This window comes from Porcisia hertigi, chromosome 18 (assembly GCF_017918235.1).
Source record: "Porcisia hertigi strain C119 chromosome 18, whole genome shotgun sequence".
NCBI lineage: Eukaryota > Euglenozoa > Kinetoplastea > Trypanosomatida > Trypanosomatidae > Porcisia > Porcisia hertigi.
Window position 1 is genome coordinate 121,461 of NC_090577.1, and position 16,172 is coordinate 137,632.

Genomic DNA, 16,172 nt, shown 5'->3' on the forward strand with positions numbered 1-16,172 from the left:
CATCGAACCCCCAAGAAACAACCCGTTCTGGGGAGAGGAAAACACGCGTGGAGACACATCGCTGATGTGCAAGATGCACCTGTAATGAGAATAACAAAAAAAAAGTTAAATGACGAGGCAAGAACGAGGGGGGGGGAAGAAAGAAATGAGACACGAATCGGAACGCTATCTTTGTGTGAGCGGGGGCTAGAAGCGACAGCGGAGGAGAGCAAGACTGAGCTTCAACAACGGGGGGGGGGGGGGGCGACTAGTCCATTTTTTTATGTGTGTGTGTGTGTCACGCAACGAGTGGATCAGCTGCGGTGAGGGTAGCGCTGTGAGCGTTGAGGAAAACCGGGCATAAACGGACAGATAGGCATGAAAGGCGTCGTTGTAAAAACAACTCTGGAAGGAGGAAGGGAAACCCGGTGTAAGCCTGTCCGTCAGCAAAACTCCAGAGCCTGGACAAGCGGAGCACCTCGAGCTATACACACACACACACAGCCGCACACCCGTTATAGGTGCCTAGCAATTTTCTGTTCCCAGTACCGGCCAAAAGTCTCCTCCACCTCTTTGAGCCCTTCTGCTAGGGTTACCTGCGTTGTGTCGAAGACCTCGATGTCACCCTTGTAAGACAGGCTGCGCAGCTTCTGCCCCACACCCCGCTGACTCAACACACGCTGCTCAGCAGCCTCGCGACTGATGTGATTGCGGTTCATTAGGCGAGCAATTGCCATTTCGGGAGTGCAATGTGTCATCCAGACGTCGGTGGTCAATGCGAGTATCTCTGTCATCTCACAGAGTAAGGCTGCCTCCACAATGACTAGCCCAACGGCCGGCGCTCCCACGCCAGACGGTGTCGGGTGAGACAGAAACGATGGTGAAAAGACGTCGGGTGGTCTTACGGTAGAAGACGACATCCCCGCCCACCCCTCAAGAAGCGGCTTCGCTGCATTAAGACTCGCACATAATTTTGTGTGCTCATCCTTGATGGCGGCTGTGATGTAAGGCCAGCAAATGGAATTGAGCTCCTGCAGCCGGCGTTCGTCAGCAAACACGATTTGACCCAGCGTGCGGCGATCAATGCGTGGCTCCGCCTTTCCCGATGGCGCTGTGCCCCCATTTTGACTGGTCCCCTCAACTTCCTGGCCCGGAGACGTTACGCCTTGACACGCCGCTTCAGCTGGCGAGGGCGCGCACAGGATAGCCTTCCCGAAGTGCCCCAGTAAATCGTAGTAGCACGGCTTACCAGGTTCGTAAATGCAGTGGCCAACAAGGTCCGCGTTGATGTAGTGCACCGCCAAAGGCGAAGACACGATAGCTGGAGAGACCATAAGGTTATCGCCGCTCGAGACGACTGTCGAAGCTGAGCTATTTTTTGCTGTGCGTTCACGGGTGCACCTAGTTTGATGCCACCTCTCCGCAACCTTCAGAAGGTGCTTGCAGCGTGCAGTCTTGCCACTTGCGATGGTGCCAGTAAAGCCAATTGTGTAGATCGGCTTCATCCTTACCGCAAACTCAGTCTCTGTGTGTGTGTGTGTCCTCGTGTCTATCGATTGGGTGTCGGTTTATCGTGAGGACTAGTCGCAAACTAAAGTGGAAAGGGGGGTGGGGGGGAAGAGAGACGCAAAACTCTGTGGATTCCCGCAGTTATCCATGAAAGTGTCTCTGTGAGCATAAAATAGGAGGAGAAAGAAAATAAAATGGAGGGAGGGAGGGGGTTATAAATTGCAGCAGGACGGGTGAAGAGCGTATCTGCAAGAAAACAAGAGAAAAGGGGGGCACCATCGCTCTCGCCTCCTCACTACTTACCTAACGTACCAATGTACAAGTGTTATCTCTTGACGTATTACAAAGTATGCCTGCTGTGCCAATGAAGTACTGCTAGAGAGCCTTTGTGTGTGTGTGTGTGTGTGTGTGTGTGTGATCCCTCGAGTACAAGAGTCTTCTTTGGGAGTAAATGGGGAGGGGGGAAAAAGAAAAAAAACAGCGCTCCCTGTACGCATCGACGTATCGCGCCGCTCGCGCACACAAGATAACAAGTGGAAACGGGATTGAAGTTCGAATGGGAGAAAGCGCGTTCAGGAGAGAGAGAGAACCCCGAAAAGCCGAAAAGAGGAGAAACACCTCAGTCATCGGCTGCGCGTTAAACGGCCTGTCACAAATAAGGCAGCACTGCGAAGTCATTCGCACCAAGCTAAAAGGGCGACAACAGCGGGGAGGGGGGGGCGCTCCCCCCCCCCCACTCTTGAATGGTGGCGTGTATTGGCATGTGTATGTGTGTATTTTTCAAGCTGTTTTATTAAACGAATTCTTCGCCCTCGGCCCCCCCCCCTCCCTCCCTCCTCTTCCTCCTCGAAAAAGCAAATTTAATCGATGCTCGATCAGAACAGCACACACACGGTGTGTGTGTGTCTGTGTGTGCATTTTATGGTCCAAGTTGTGTCCGCGCAGAGGAGGAAGCAAACAAACACACCGTAATCATGCCCGCGTAAAAATACAAGGAGACGGTACGACAGAGCCAATCCAACAACAACAAAAAACCACAAAACAAAAAAAGAACGTGGCAGGGGATGAGGGGGGAGAAGGTGGAAGAGAACACACAACACAACGTTACAGAAGGGGAAAAAAATACACGTACGCACAAAGATACACAGATATACACATATACATATATATATATATACACCTGTATACCTTTATATATGCTCATATGTACGGCGCTAAAAATTATCTCGGTCATAACAAGAAGAAACCGATGCGCATTGCGAGATCACCCACCAACAGATCTCTCTTAGAAATCAAGGGAAATAGAGAGAGTGACGGTGACTGTAAAAACACAAAAATGAACGTCAAGGGAAGGGGGGGGGCAGGGAGTACAAAAAAAAAACAACAAAAACACTTTAGCACACCAACAAAAAAAAAACGTGTTAAGACTCCCCTCCCCCCTCCCCTCACCCGCCCACCTCCCCCTCCCCTCCCCCTCATCCGGAGAAGAATAGAAGAGAGTGAGTGCGACATTCACAAAACACACGCGGACATATATAATAAGAGCGACCGAGGAGTAAATCAGGAGGGGTCGGCTGAGAGTGCCAGAACCCTTCAGGCCACAAATCTGCGCATCACTTCCTGCCACAGAAAACAACCTTCAATAGTGACGCGGGGCACTTACGCTTTCGCCGTCCTCTTCGATACCGCCGCGCCGGCAACTCGCAGATTCCGAAGCCCGGGGGAGAGCGGCTTCTTCTCCTGCACTTCTTCGAAGCGCATCTCCTTCTTCAGCTCCGTCAGCTTGGCCAAAACGTCCTTGACGTAGGTTGCAGAAGCATTAGAGGGCCGCTTCAGCTGTACAAATGCAAACGTGATCGTCTTCGATGCAGCCTCCTTGCTGAGGCGACGCGTCTCTCTCTTGACAAGGCTCACCAGCTTCACCCCGGCCACCGGCTCCACAACGGCGCGCACTTCCTCCTCGGTGATCGACTCAGCCAGATCCTTCAGGATAATGTCGTAGAGTACTGGTGTGGACGCACTGGGTAGCTTCTTGACGACCCTTGACTTTGCCGTTGCCGCCGACGGTGTAGCGGCCTTTGTGTCCTTTTTCACTTCGCTGCTTACCTTTTTCGCTTTCTTGTCCTCTGCACTTTTCACCTTGTCAGCCGGCGCACGCACTGAGGCACTGACAGAGACAGGGCCCCCGCCAACTTTCTTGAGGCGCAGTGCTTCTGCGAAGCTCGCTGGCTTCTTTGGGGTCGCTGGAACAGGCTCAGCAGCTGTCTCAGTTGGAGCGCTCGTGGCGGCAGCGGTGTCAGCGGTAGGAGCGTCAGAAGGCGCAGCAGCAGCAGGATCTTGGGAATCCGCACTCTTGGCGACGGCTGCGGGCGACTTGGCGGGCCTCTCCTCCACGACAGGAACAGCAGCGGCAGTGGTGTTCTCCGCAGCCGCCTTCTCCTCTGGCGCTTCAGCTCCACCTGCCGTCGGCTGGGCAGTGAAGCAGCTGAGCTGATCGCTCGTGATGCCGTAGGTATTCTTCTCCAGCTCGCGCAAAATCACTTCCTGTGTGAAAGACTGCGTCTTCGTGGCCCCGACGAACTCACCCTTCACTGTGACTTTAACGGAGCCGGAGGTGGTCGGGGCAGACACGACGTCCTCGAGCTTCACCCCCGACAAGCCTTCAGTGGTGAAGAACGTGAGGAGCGACGAGATCTCAGCGGTACCGTTCGCCTTTTTGAGGCGGTGTACAACATGTGCCGAGGGAGTGTACAGAGAGGCCAATGCCTCGGGGTTTTTCACGAGTGCAGTGTAGTACTGCACAGCAAAGCTCGCGCCGATGCTCTGCAGGCGGGTGTCGGATGTAGTTATCGCCATTGCTCAAATCCAAGTTGATATGGGAATGTGAAGAGGATAGAAGACAGGTATTATGTGAACTGAGGCGTGGCTCGTACTCTGATGAGGGCTGAGGTGTGAGATCGAGCAGCAGTATAAGCAATAAACCGCTCTCTTTTTTTTTCTTTCTTGTGGAGGAGGAGGTAAAAAAAAGGTTTTGATGGGTGTTGTTATGTTAAACCGCCATTCACGAGCGCGGAAACCGACAAAAAGAAACGCACGCGTTGCCGTGCACGTTGGGGGGGAGGGGGGGGGGGATGAGACTTGGTCGTTGTGTACGTTTGTGTGCCGAGAATTTTCCTAGTGTGTCCTTGTGGAACGCATAACGGCGTGGCGCGTGAGTCGATAGAGTGTTTAAGGCGAGTAGGTTTCGGTGTGGTGGGGGATGCACGAGCATAGCGAGAAAACAAGGGGGAAAACGTAAAGACAGACGATGGGGAACCCCCCCAAAAAAAAAAAAAACAGAAGTCCGGAGCACAAGCGAACAAAATTTACGAGGAACCTCGGTGGAGAAACAGCAGTATCATGGGTTGCCAACAGAGCACGAAAGAACGGAGACTGCTCCGTACACACACACACACACACACAGAGCGATAACATGACACAGAAAACGTGGATGTGTACATCCCCCGCCTCCCCTATTTCACCACTTGCATTTACACCACTTCATGTAGAACCCCACATCGCCCTCGCTCACCCTGTCCCTGGAACCAGGGGGGGACTGCACGGACCACAACAAAACTCCAGTTGGTAAAATAGGAAAGAACTCTTCAGCACGCGGCGGGGCGGAGGGGGAAGGGGGGGGCACGCCCCAACGGCCGAGCATAAGTACACAAGACTTTGACTGAACATGAGTCACAACAACATCGTAGGGAAGCCACCAAGGGTCTGATATCACACAAAACACATATGGGGCTGGGAGCGCTCAAGTAGAGTTGGATGCACTCAAGTACCCCTTCTTCCGCTCTTGCCGAAATTCTTTCACTAGTACGTGACCGCCACTGTGATCGCCACTGTGACGCCACTGCTCTCTCCCCCCCCCCCTCTCTCGGCCATTTCAAGACTTGGAAGCCCACAACCGCTGACTGCGTTCCTCTTGGGTCATGGAAAGCTTTGCATCGAGGAATTGCTGCGCATCCAGTACCTTCCAGTTAGAATGCACGCACTCGCAGCGATCGCAGCGGACCGTTACCAGCATACCTGAGTACCCTGCGGCGCGGCGCTGCTCGTTGTGGTAATCTTGGCAATGCGTCTCCGACTTGAAGAGGATGGGGTTAGCGATGGGCTTGTATCCCTGGGCACTACGCTGGATCCCGGAGCACTTACCGCACCGCAAATAGAACTTCTGAAAGAATCTGTTCGACATTTATCTCCGAGCTTGGTGATCGCGTTAAACCCAAAGCAGTCGGGAACACTGTAGTTAGAGAGAGAAAAAAAAGGGGGGAGGGGGCTTTGTTATACCCACGCCTACAGGCGCACCTCCTACGGGTCAGCCAAAGCGCCCTCACGTGTTGTGTTACAGCTGGGCCTTGAAGCACGACAATAACAGCTGACTCGTAAACACCGCTCTACTAGCAACAGGGTGACGATGAGTGGGTTATGCGCCATGAGAAAGATGCGAGAACATAGAGAAAGAATGTGTGTGTGTGTGTGTGTGTGTGTGTGTGTGTGTGTGTTTGTAGGATCAAAGAGGGAACGAGAGGAGAGGCAGTGGCAACGACGACAACAGCGGCAATCCATGGGCATCACAGCATGCACCCATTGCGTGGTTCTTCACGCACGCGTGTGTGTGCGCGTGAGGGAAATTTTTCTGTCATCACACACAAACACACACACGGCCTTTTGACCCCTCATACCCCATCACCCCCACTACAACCCTTCCCTTCCTTACGTACGTCCTGGATTTAAAAAAAGAAACTGGACAGTGTGTGTGTGTGTGTGTGTGCAGGGAAAGGGAGGAAGAGGGGAAGTGAAAAGGAAACTTAAAGGGGGGGAGGGGCCGACAAAGTGCAGCTCTGTGAATATCTATCCCACAACGGCTTCGGAACGAGAGAAAGGGGAGAACCACTCACAACACAACCACGCAAAGCGATCGCGCCACAAATTCAGACACACACGCACACGGTAGCGTGTCTCATAAATCCAGAGGCGTGGAAACCAAAACATTTTCGCCCATCAACGCGCAGCAACATCTTGATCCCACGGAAAACTTTCCTCGAGAACGAGAGAGGAGGGGATAAAGAGAGAGAGAGACAGAGATGGCCTTCACGGCCGCGTCATGTAACCAACTTCTTTCGACGTGGTATCCGCTTGCCCACGGCCGCGCCGGCCACATCCGACAATGAGGCGTCCAGGCCTAGGTAATGACCGTCCTTTAGCGCCTTATGGCCTAGATGCGTCATGTTCGCCCGCCACGAGCATGATGGGCAGTGAGCAGACCACTCCGTTATATGTGGGTGTAGTGGTGCCTGTCCTGGTTCGGTAAGCCCGGTGCGACTGCGAATCGTCGCCCGATACGAATTCCCGCACGAGCGACACCTCCACTCGGCGCGGAATTTACTTGTAACGCTCAGTGTGCCGATATTCTCCTTCTTCCCGTTCTCGGCCAGAGTGTTGAAGAGTTCCGGCTGCCCCTCCTTCAGTGCCACGACTGGGGTCTGCTCCCGCAGCACCTCGGAAGCGTAGCGGCCCTTGCAAAGGTTGCACCCAGCATGGAACTTGGTGCGCACCGATACGTTCTTGCGGTACGAAGAGCCACAAAAAGAGCACTTCCAGTAGATGCGGCGGTGGTCGTTCCACCGAATATCGCTCATCTGAATGTTCAGCTCCTCCTCGTTGCGCTTCACATCCACATCTTGGATGACGCTGCTGTAGCGCGCAGCAAAGTTTGTGAGCCGATTCGAATCTCGCGTGACCCAGTTCACCCCTTTCATCGGCAGCTGACGGCCAACACTGTAGTTGAGGTACATGGCGCCATAGCGCATGTTCGGCCAGACGCTAGACCAGCGGGACTTCTGTTTGAACTCCGCCGCTGCCAGCGCGCATGTTGGACGCAGCATCGTTCCTATGAAGTGTGAGTGTGCGTGGAGCGGGGGGGGAAGGGGTTAATAAATGTATATATGTGTATATGTGTGTGTTATCCGCGGCGGGGGGGGGGGGGGCGGGGGAAGAGGAGGGAGTTCGCTCGACTTGTGAGAGAAAGGCAATAGAAATGGTCTCGCTATCCCACGTACGCCCGCCACGGCTTTTGACTCGAAGACACACACAAAGGAACGTGCAGAGGGAGAGAGATGGTGGGAGAGGCCTAACGGCGACGATCTTCCACCGGAGAGCCAAAACAAATGAGAGGAGATGCTGTAGGTGGTGCCCAACGGGGCACGTATGAGAGGGAAATAAAGAACCCTGTAGCAAATGAAGGAGGGGGAGAGGAGGGAGGACTGGAACACATCGAGTGGCAGAATAAAAAAACATAAGAAGAGAATAAACAAGACGCAAAAAAAAAAGTGATCATAATACATATGATGCATTACAAGTCACGTGCCAGCGTGGCATGCCGAGAGAAACAAATGATGTCTCAAACATTGTCACTACGCTTTGCGTCGAGTTGGGTGGCGTAGCTCAGAACAAGAATGCCCCTTTCCCACCCCCTTCCCTTCCTCCCTGCCAACTTGACATGTTTTTTCTTTCTTGGGGAGGGAGGGGAGGGAGGGAGGGGGGGGGGCATCACTCAATAAAACACCACCCCTCCTCTAGAGAGGGCATGTGCGCTCGTGTGTGTGTGTGTGTGTGTGTGTGTGTGTGACTATGCTTTTAGGTGCCATTACGCTTCTGTGAGCCTAAACAAACCGGATAACCCATAGACCAAAAGTAAGAGAGGGATGCCAAGACGCGGTTGCAGGGCCCCCCCCCTCCCCTCCCCCTGGTCTGTCGCTTTTTCGTTGCTCATTTCTATGAACTCTGTTTTATATACACACATACATACACGTGTAGATACACACATATATGTATATATATGTATATATACGCATGTGTGTGTGTGGGGTGTGTGGGGTGTGTGGGATGACAAATGCATTGGGGATTCTGCGCTTTTTCTTTTTTGAGGAAGGGGTGACGACACTAAACGGGAGTGGGGGAGTGGGGGAGTGGGGGGGGGGGGGAATGAGAAGCCACAAAAATGATTGCGCGTATCAAATCGTTAGGAACAGAAAAAAAAAGAGTGGAAATAAAAAGACGTGGCCAACGTGGTGGGCATAAATGGGGCCAAGGGGGAGGAGAGATGTGAGGGAACGAAAACTGAGCCACATCGCCAGTCCTCTATCCGCCGAATGCACACACACACACACACACACACACACACACACACACACACGGACAGAGTATATATAGAGAGAGAAGCAGGGGACAATTTCCCTCAATAACGGGCCTTCTCATTTCACGCACCTACACTACGCCACGAGCACGTCCTCAGTGCGCCCTAGTGGCTTCGGTGGGGGCGGCTTGCGACTACGGAGCTCGCGTGGCGGTGGCTTCCGCTGTGGTTTCTCCCACTTGGGCGGAAACAAGAAAAAGAGCCCAAGGCGACAACTAGAGAAGACAACACACCACATAATGATGAAGCGCAACCATGCCTGGAAGGCGATTTCGTTCATTGCGAAGGGATTACGGCGGGGGTCCTTCGCAGACGCATCGTCGGACTCGTCGTCGTCGGCAAACGGATCCTTCTTTACACGCCCTGTGTGCATCTCCTCGTAAAACTGATCGTAGCTAACCTTACTCTTGTGGTGCGTGCGGGTTGTGTAACGGAATCCGCTGTAGCGGTTGGCGTTGCCGCCACTGCCTTCGCCGCCGCTGCTCTCCTGGTCTTTACGAATCCATACGCCGCTCTTAATCTGCTCGTACGCCTCCTGAACCTCGCGGAACCTCTCGTCGCTGCCACCTGGTGCATCAGGATGGTGCTTGCGGGCCAACACACGGTAGGCCTTCTTGATTGCCGCCTTGTCAGCGCCTTGTTTGATGCCGAGTACCGTGTATGGGTTCTTGTTGCTCGCGTATCGGGCCTGCGTCATAAGCGGGGGGGCAGACACGCCAACGGAAACTATGACGCCAAGTGAAAAAGCGTGCCCGACACCCGAGCAGGTGACGCGGCGAAGCCCGGCCAGTGCTACACGATTCGCGCGCATTTCCCGACAGTTATGCCCAGGTTTTATTACTCGAATCTCCCTCCCTCTCACTCCACTTTACCTTGGGCCTTTTAGTTTACGAGTACGGTGGAAGCAAGGTCACTCCCCCCCCTTTGTGAGCTCTACAGTGACCCCCCCCCGCCGGTAGAGTACGACAGACGCACCAACGCACACACGCCCACACACACACACACACACACACACACACACACACAGCGTCCTCAGAGAGAGGCCAGCGCGAACGACGCCCTTTTTTTTTAGGGAAAGCGTGGAAGATCTTCTGTGTTTTGTGTTCTGTTTGTTTTTCAACGTGTGAGGGGTGTGCCCTGGCAGTCACTGAAGACGTAGCAAAGTGACAAGGGAGGGGTGAGGTGAGCAGCGCAATGAGATGGTGCTTGTTATGTATGTACGTATGTGTTTATGTGCGTGTGTTGTGTAAGAAGCGAATGGGTGGGGTGGGCGGACGCGTGTTGAAGGGCCACACGACTTATAAAAAAAAGAGAGGTAGTGTTACAACGGAAGGAGGAGAAGCTCGCGCGCACACGCATAACGACACATGAACGTCACAGGGGAGGGAAGGAGAGGTGAAGGGGGGGTAGGGAGGGGAACGAGGAGGAGATGAGGGTAGAAGAGAGACCGTGCTGAAAGGCGAAGGACACGAGGCAGCAAAAAACAAAGCGTGGCTATTATTGCGAAAGGAGCGAGAAGAGGCGGATGCTGTCGCAGCACCACAGAGACTGATACACAGTCAAAACGACGCGAACCCACAAATGAATATATGCATCCACGTACACACAAATGAATATATGCATCCACGTACACACAAAACGTAAAGTGCGTCTTGTGTGTCCCACTTTGGCGTGTCTAACTCTTTAGCGAGAGAGAATTAAAGAAAGGATGAGAGGAAAACAAGGGGACAGCCGCAGGTTGTATAAACTAGTTCAGCAAAGATCAACTCCATTCCACCTACACACACACGCACACACAACGCAGCACAGCATAGCACACTCATCTCTTTTTAAGGATGCGAGAAGCAGCCGCTGCGGCCGGAAAGATCAGTTGACCCTCACAGTTTTTGTGGCTGTCCGAGGGTGCGCAGCAGGTGGATATAAAAACAAAACGAAAATCGAGGGGAGGAAAAGAAGAGACGGTTACACCAGGAACGGCACATATGTAGCAGCAGGGGAGAAACAAAGCTTAAACGAGAGTTGCGGAGGTGAAGAATGCGTGGTTGGTGTTGTGAGACACACCGAAACACCGCCACGGAGAGAAAACAAAAAAAAAGGACGTAGAGGAAGCAGGTACGCCTTCTCCCCACCTCCACATTGGTGAATAACGTCATATATGACGCCAAAAAAAAAAGCACACACAGCCAGCGCGTACGAAATACAACAGTTACATATACATACACACATGATCATGCATATACATACATATACATATATATACATATATATATGTGTGTGTGTATATAATATATATACTCTCACAATAAGGACGGAGAAGCAGGGAGAAAAAAAAGGCATCACTGCACAGATACATGGGTGGGGGGTGTTCGTAAAACAAACGAGCCCGCGACAAGAAAAACGGGAGGATTATCCAGTGAAGAAAAAGAGTCGACTCGTGGTGCCTGAACACATACCGAAGAGTGATGAGTGCGCACGTGAAAGCATCTGTGTGCCTGGTGCTCGCCGGTACAACACGACTTCAGATTTTTTGACACAACCCCCCCCCTATCCCCTCCACCGTGACTCACACCGAGGAGGAGGGGGGGAGGGGTGAACGCAAAGAAAAAAACATCGAAATCTACTGATACGACGGGGTTCGAGAGAGAAAAAACACGTAAACGGGACATGTGCTGCAGCCGTCCCCCCCCCCCAACAACAACAACAACACCATCCTCGTGCTTACCTTTGCCTTCAACATGGGGGGAGGGTCACTTTGATGCCGCCAAGCGTCAACCCTAGCTTACCGGAGTGTAGTTGGCCGCTGTGGGCGTGGCCGGCCGCACTGAGAGCAGAACTTCGACCCCGGCTGCTTGTAAACTGTGGCGCAGTAGGGACAATACTCTACATCGAGGACCGGGTCAGCGGCAGGGGAGGCGGTGATCGCTGGTAGTGCGTCTGAAGATGACCCTCCCTCCAGATTTTTTGTGCCAGCAGTCGAAGAGGGCCCTCCGCTCCTCATACCACGACGTAAGCTGGGTGCTGTCGAAGTATTAAGAGCAACGTCCGCATTACCGCAACGCTGCTGAAGAGCGAGGTACGTAGCGGGTGTTTCGATGCGGCCACCCATGGACACATCGGTGAGCACTGCCTCACGAACGTCCCAGTCAATGCCAGCCAAAGGGGCATATTCCTCACACACCGGATGGCCCTCGCTCAGCCGCACACCCTCGCTCTCCCACACCGTCTCGTGGGCCTCCCAGGGCAAATCGCAGACGACGCACAAAAAGCCGGATACGAAGCCCGAACAGCCACCACAGCTTTTGCACCGCATTGTTTTGGGATCGTGCAACTTGTGGCCGTGGCTGCACCGGCACTTGGCGCTCCACTCCGACGCCTTCCAGTTCGCTCGCCGCGTGAGCCACCCCTCACCAATCTCGAGTGGCGTGTTGGGCACGTATCGGTACCGCGCACACGGGCAACCTACCTCCTCACACGGCCCCTTCCACTGAGCTAGCTGGGAGTCTGTCACGGGAGCTGTAGAGGCGCCACCGGAAGGCTCGCTGCCCCTGCTGCCATCCTGTCCCTCCGTCTTACTCCCAGCCCTGTGAGTCGCCTGCGTGGCAGCAGAAGAATTGGCGGCGCGGCCCGGTGTGGTGTGCGCTGCCATCGGATGGCCACAGAAGCACGTGTGTTGGTAGCCGATGCGACAGCAAAAGTCCTGGTTCGCCCCACCCAGTCTAGGCTTCTCACAGCAGCGCCAGACACAGTACACACCTGTCTTCCACGCAAGGCATGCAGCGTCGTTCTCCTTGTTGAGCACGCGGCGCGACTCCTTTGAGGGCCCGAACTGACGCACACCCCACATCACCTGCTCCTTCGACGTGCCGTGACGAGGAAGGTGTTGCGCAATCAAAGACTTCACTTGGGTGCCAATATCCTTGATCTCGTTGTGCACCATGTCAGAGTCGGCAATGTCCCCATATGTCGGTGCATTGCTGGAAGACACGGTGCCACCATCACGCGCAGGCACTGCCTTCATCCTGGGGGTCAGGGCACCGCAAGCAGGAGAAAGCTGTGCGGCTGATGATGATCCACCGTTTCCTCCACAGCGAGGCGTCAGAGAACTGCGCTGAGGACGTGTCGCGACGGCGCGGGACGGGGAACATGATGGGAGTTTGGTCCTGGATGGCATTTTTTCTTGTCAATCAGGCCGACGGTGGTGGGCGCGCGCGTTTCGTGTGCGTGTAAGCGTGTTGAAGGAGCGGGTGTGTGTGTGTGTATGTGGGAGGGGGGTCGAAGTGTAGTACAAATGCAAGACAGGATGCCGCTTGCCTGCACGTCAGCACCCTGTCCGACAACAAAAAAAAAACAATAGTAATCGATGCGATAGGCGAAGGTGGACCAGCAGCCGTACTACAGACCCTCGGAACTGACACCCAACAGCAGCGAAAAAACAAAATGGGAAGAAAACGAGAGAGATCAATGTTGAAGGTCGAGTTGGGGCCTAGAGGCTGAAAGGCTGACACATTCCCGAACGGAGAGGAATAACACAACAGGGGATCAGGGCTAGGGGTGAGCTCCCCAGACCCCGGCCCAGGCACACACACACACACACGCCACCACCAGACGCACGCGCGTGCGCTAAAAAAAAAACCAGAGGCTACCCCCCTCCCCCGCGTAGAGGTGATGAAAAGAGCATCGGAGTAGAAGAGCGAAGAACACGGGACGCCGAAAGGCAGACGCATCTGGACAGCCCAAAGCAGGTGACGAGACAAACGAATCTGTATAGCGCTGTCGTCAGCAGCCCTCATCTCCCTTCAACTTCCTGTATGTGTGTGTGTGTGTGTGTGTGTGTGTGTGTGTGTGTGTTGGGAAGAGAGGAAGGGAGGCATTCGCACGGGCCTCTTTTTTCTACTTCTTTCGTTTTGTATATGTGATGAACGCGCGCCTCCTCATGTTATGCATACAAAAAAACAAACAAACAAACGGAAAAACATACGAACAGGAATTGCACAGATTTGGATACCCCCACCACCGAATCCGGTGCACACCACGGCACACATGAGTGGGTGGGGTGCCAGTCCAGGTGAACACCAAGATCCGTATTCCCGTGTGTGTGTGGGTGGGTGTGGGTGTGTGTAGGTGGTGGGGGCGGGGCGGGGCCAGCTCTCACGCATGGCTCCTACTCGTGCTTAAGGGCGGCGGGACAAAGAGTCACCTCCTCGAGAGGACTGGGAAGGGAGACAGTGGGGCCGGAGGAAGTCACACGGAGCACACACGATACGCCAAAGAGGGCCGCATCACGGAAAGGGCAAACCTTTGCGAATCATGCCTACACGGACTCTGCCTCCTCCATAGCTGCAGCGGCTCGCGGCATCTCGAGGCACTTGGCGAGCGGGACATCCTTCATGAGCCTCCACGTTGTCGCGCAGGCACAGATCTTCGTCACCGCGTCCGCCTCTCGAATGTCATGATAGCCTTCTACAAGCCCTGCCTCTAGAATGTTATGGTTCTCTTCGGCCCGGTTGATCGCCAGTGCCGTTGGCAGATCCACCACGTTGTTGAAGAGTGCCAGTGGCAACAAAAGGCTGCTCGTGAACTGAGCTGTGACGCACAGGGCAAGCACCTGATAGGGATTCATATTCATCGCGATGAGGGCGTCTCGCATTCGGGCTGTTGCGTGTGGCGTGATGTGGGGATCGCCGATGCCGACTACCCGTGGTACCTCCATCTCGTACACCCTCTCGAACCACGCAATAATTGGGGCAATCATGGCGTCCTGTTTCGCTGCGATTGGGGCTGCACGGAAGTACAGGTTATCGTTTTGAAAAAAGGAAAGGAGGTAGTCAATACGTGGGGTCAGCATCTGCGGCGCGATGTGAAGAGCACCGCTGCATATATCCGACATCGGCATCAGAAGATTGTTGATGTGCCCCGTCTGTTCAGCATACTCCTGTGCACAACAGCACGCCATGGCCTCGCTTGGGACCGCCAACACCTGCGAAGACTTCATAGCCCTCACCTTGCGTCCGTCAACCGTCACCGCGAACCATCCAGGGTAGCGGTCCTTCAGCTCCACAACGTCGACATCCTTCCAGAAGACTCGTACAGCGCCGGAGCTGCGCGGGTTCAGGGAGACTTCCATTTGATAAAGCGAGTCCTCACTGAGGACTCGGCTGCTTGCGTCCTCTTGCTCCTCAATTTTGTGCATAACCTCCTCCAGCTGCTTTGAATTCATGCGCGACATTTCCTCAACTTTTCGCTCGAGCTCCGCGGTTGACAGCTCTGCATGCGCACCGGGTTCGCTTGGCACATTTTTGAGTAAGTCGGAGGCGTCAAGTGTGCTGGTGATGCGACGGCGCGGCTTCTTCGGCGCCACGGTCGGCCCTGTCGCCGCGGCGGCTTGCGACACACCAGCCGAAAACGAAGGTCCGGCAGGCTGGCTCGATGACACTGCCATGTGTGCTATAACCACCGCGGTAGGCAGGAATGGGCGCTGCATCGAGGCCGTCAGAGAAGTAAACGCACGCATAGGGACGACGAGGAGGGGAAAAAGGGGGGGAGCAGAAAGCGCTTAGCTGGCGGACTCCACATGTACACAAATTTCGGTTGGTTCAGTTGGGGAGAATAGCGGGAGGGAGGGGGGGAGGGGGAGGGGGAAGGGAGCACAGCCGGGGGGGAAGAGGAGGAAGAGGAGGAGGAGAGAGAGATTGGAACTCAGGCACCATCCCATCACGCACCCTCTATGTAAGGTAGTGGGTGAAGCCACACGATGTGCTGTATGTTGTATCTGTGCGGCGAGATTTTATTTTTACTATTTTGTGAAAAGGTGCGATGCTGGCGACACGAAAGTCACACTAACCACCGCCGCCGCCGCCGCCATCACCAGAGAGATGTAGAGTGCTGCATCCTCCTTGATTTTTTTTTTGGGGGGGGGGGGCAGGGGAGAAAACATGTGAAAAAAGTGTGAATCACACCCCTCTGCAGAAAGCAGGGGTGGAAAAAAAAAAGCGAGCGAAGCCACACAACGATGGCTCTGGAACGCTTCCCTTTTAATGGTCCCCTCCCCCTCCCCTCCCCCTCCCTCCCCCTCCCCATCGGCCTCGCTGCTCTGAAAATACACGCAAGTCCTACTCGCGCGGGCTAACGAATGTGTAGTCTACTGTTTTTCTTTATATGTGTATATAGCGAGCCGAAGAGAATACGTGCTAAGAATGCCGGTCGACTCACTGTGTGGTGTCTCAGGGGTGTCGTACCCCACTTTGTGTAGAAATCAGCAAGCCTGCAGCTTCCCCATCCCCCCCCCATTCTTCTCCTTTCTCTTCCGGTCGTCGGGTACAGCTGAGGACCCTTGGTGTTAGCGCAGAAATCGGGGATGGCGCTGTGTACCAGAGAGTTGCGGACACGATCATGGCTTGACCACTTCACTAAGAATCGCGTCAACAAATCGACTATTATGCAA

General features: G+C 54.2%; 7 protein-coding genes across 7 annotated transcripts; all 7 read right to left on the reverse strand.

Moving 5' to 3' along the window:
• Nucleotides 1-494: 494 nt before the first annotated feature.
• On the reverse strand, nt 495-1,484 carry JKF63_06513 (uncharacterized protein; the record flags this gene model as incomplete). The annotated part of the gene is made up of 1 exon (XM_067902462.1): nt 495-1,484. One exon carries the CDS (start codon nt 1,482-1,484, stop codon nt 495-497), a length of 990 nt encoding a protein of 329 aa, XP_067757879.1.
• Nucleotides 1,485-3,147: 1,663 nt separating this feature from the next.
• Nucleotides 3,148-4,344, reverse strand: JKF63_06514 (uncharacterized protein; the record flags this gene model as incomplete). Its single annotated transcript, XM_067902463.1, has 1 exon — nt 3,148-4,344. One exon carries the CDS (start codon nt 4,342-4,344, stop codon nt 3,148-3,150), a length of 1,197 nt encoding a protein of 398 aa, XP_067757880.1.
• A 1,075-nt stretch (nt 4,345-5,419) lies between these two features.
• Nucleotides 5,420-5,728, reverse strand: JKF63_06515 (uncharacterized protein; the record flags this gene model as incomplete). The annotated part of the gene is made up of 1 exon (XM_067902464.1): nt 5,420-5,728. The coding sequence occupies one exon, from the start codon at nt 5,726-5,728 to the stop codon at nt 5,420-5,422; it is 309 nt and encodes a 102-aa protein (XP_067757881.1).
• A 910-nt stretch (nt 5,729-6,638) lies between these two features.
• JKF63_06516 (uncharacterized protein) lies at nt 6,639-7,421 on the reverse strand (the record flags this gene model as incomplete). Its single annotated transcript, XM_067902465.1, has 1 exon — nt 6,639-7,421. The coding sequence occupies one exon, from the start codon at nt 7,419-7,421 to the stop codon at nt 6,639-6,641; it is 783 nt and encodes a 260-aa protein (XP_067757882.1).
• A 1,386-nt stretch (nt 7,422-8,807) lies between these two features.
• On the reverse strand, nt 8,808-9,542 carry JKF63_06517 (uncharacterized protein; the record flags this gene model as incomplete). The annotated part of the gene is made up of 1 exon (XM_067902466.1): nt 8,808-9,542. The coding sequence occupies one exon, from the start codon at nt 9,540-9,542 to the stop codon at nt 8,808-8,810; it is 735 nt and encodes a 244-aa protein (XP_067757883.1).
• Nucleotides 9,543-11,510: 1,968 nt separating this feature from the next.
• Nucleotides 11,511-12,902, reverse strand: JKF63_06518 (uncharacterized protein; the record flags this gene model as incomplete). The annotated part of the gene is made up of 1 exon (XM_067902467.1): nt 11,511-12,902. The coding sequence occupies one exon, from the start codon at nt 12,900-12,902 to the stop codon at nt 11,511-11,513; it is 1,392 nt and encodes a 463-aa protein (XP_067757884.1).
• A 1,140-nt stretch (nt 12,903-14,042) lies between these two features.
• On the reverse strand, nt 14,043-15,242 carry JKF63_06519 (uncharacterized protein; the record flags this gene model as incomplete). Its single annotated transcript, XM_067902468.1, has 1 exon — nt 14,043-15,242. The coding sequence occupies one exon, from the start codon at nt 15,240-15,242 to the stop codon at nt 14,043-14,045; it is 1,200 nt and encodes a 399-aa protein (XP_067757885.1).
• Between the last annotated feature and the right edge of the window lie 930 nt (nt 15,243-16,172).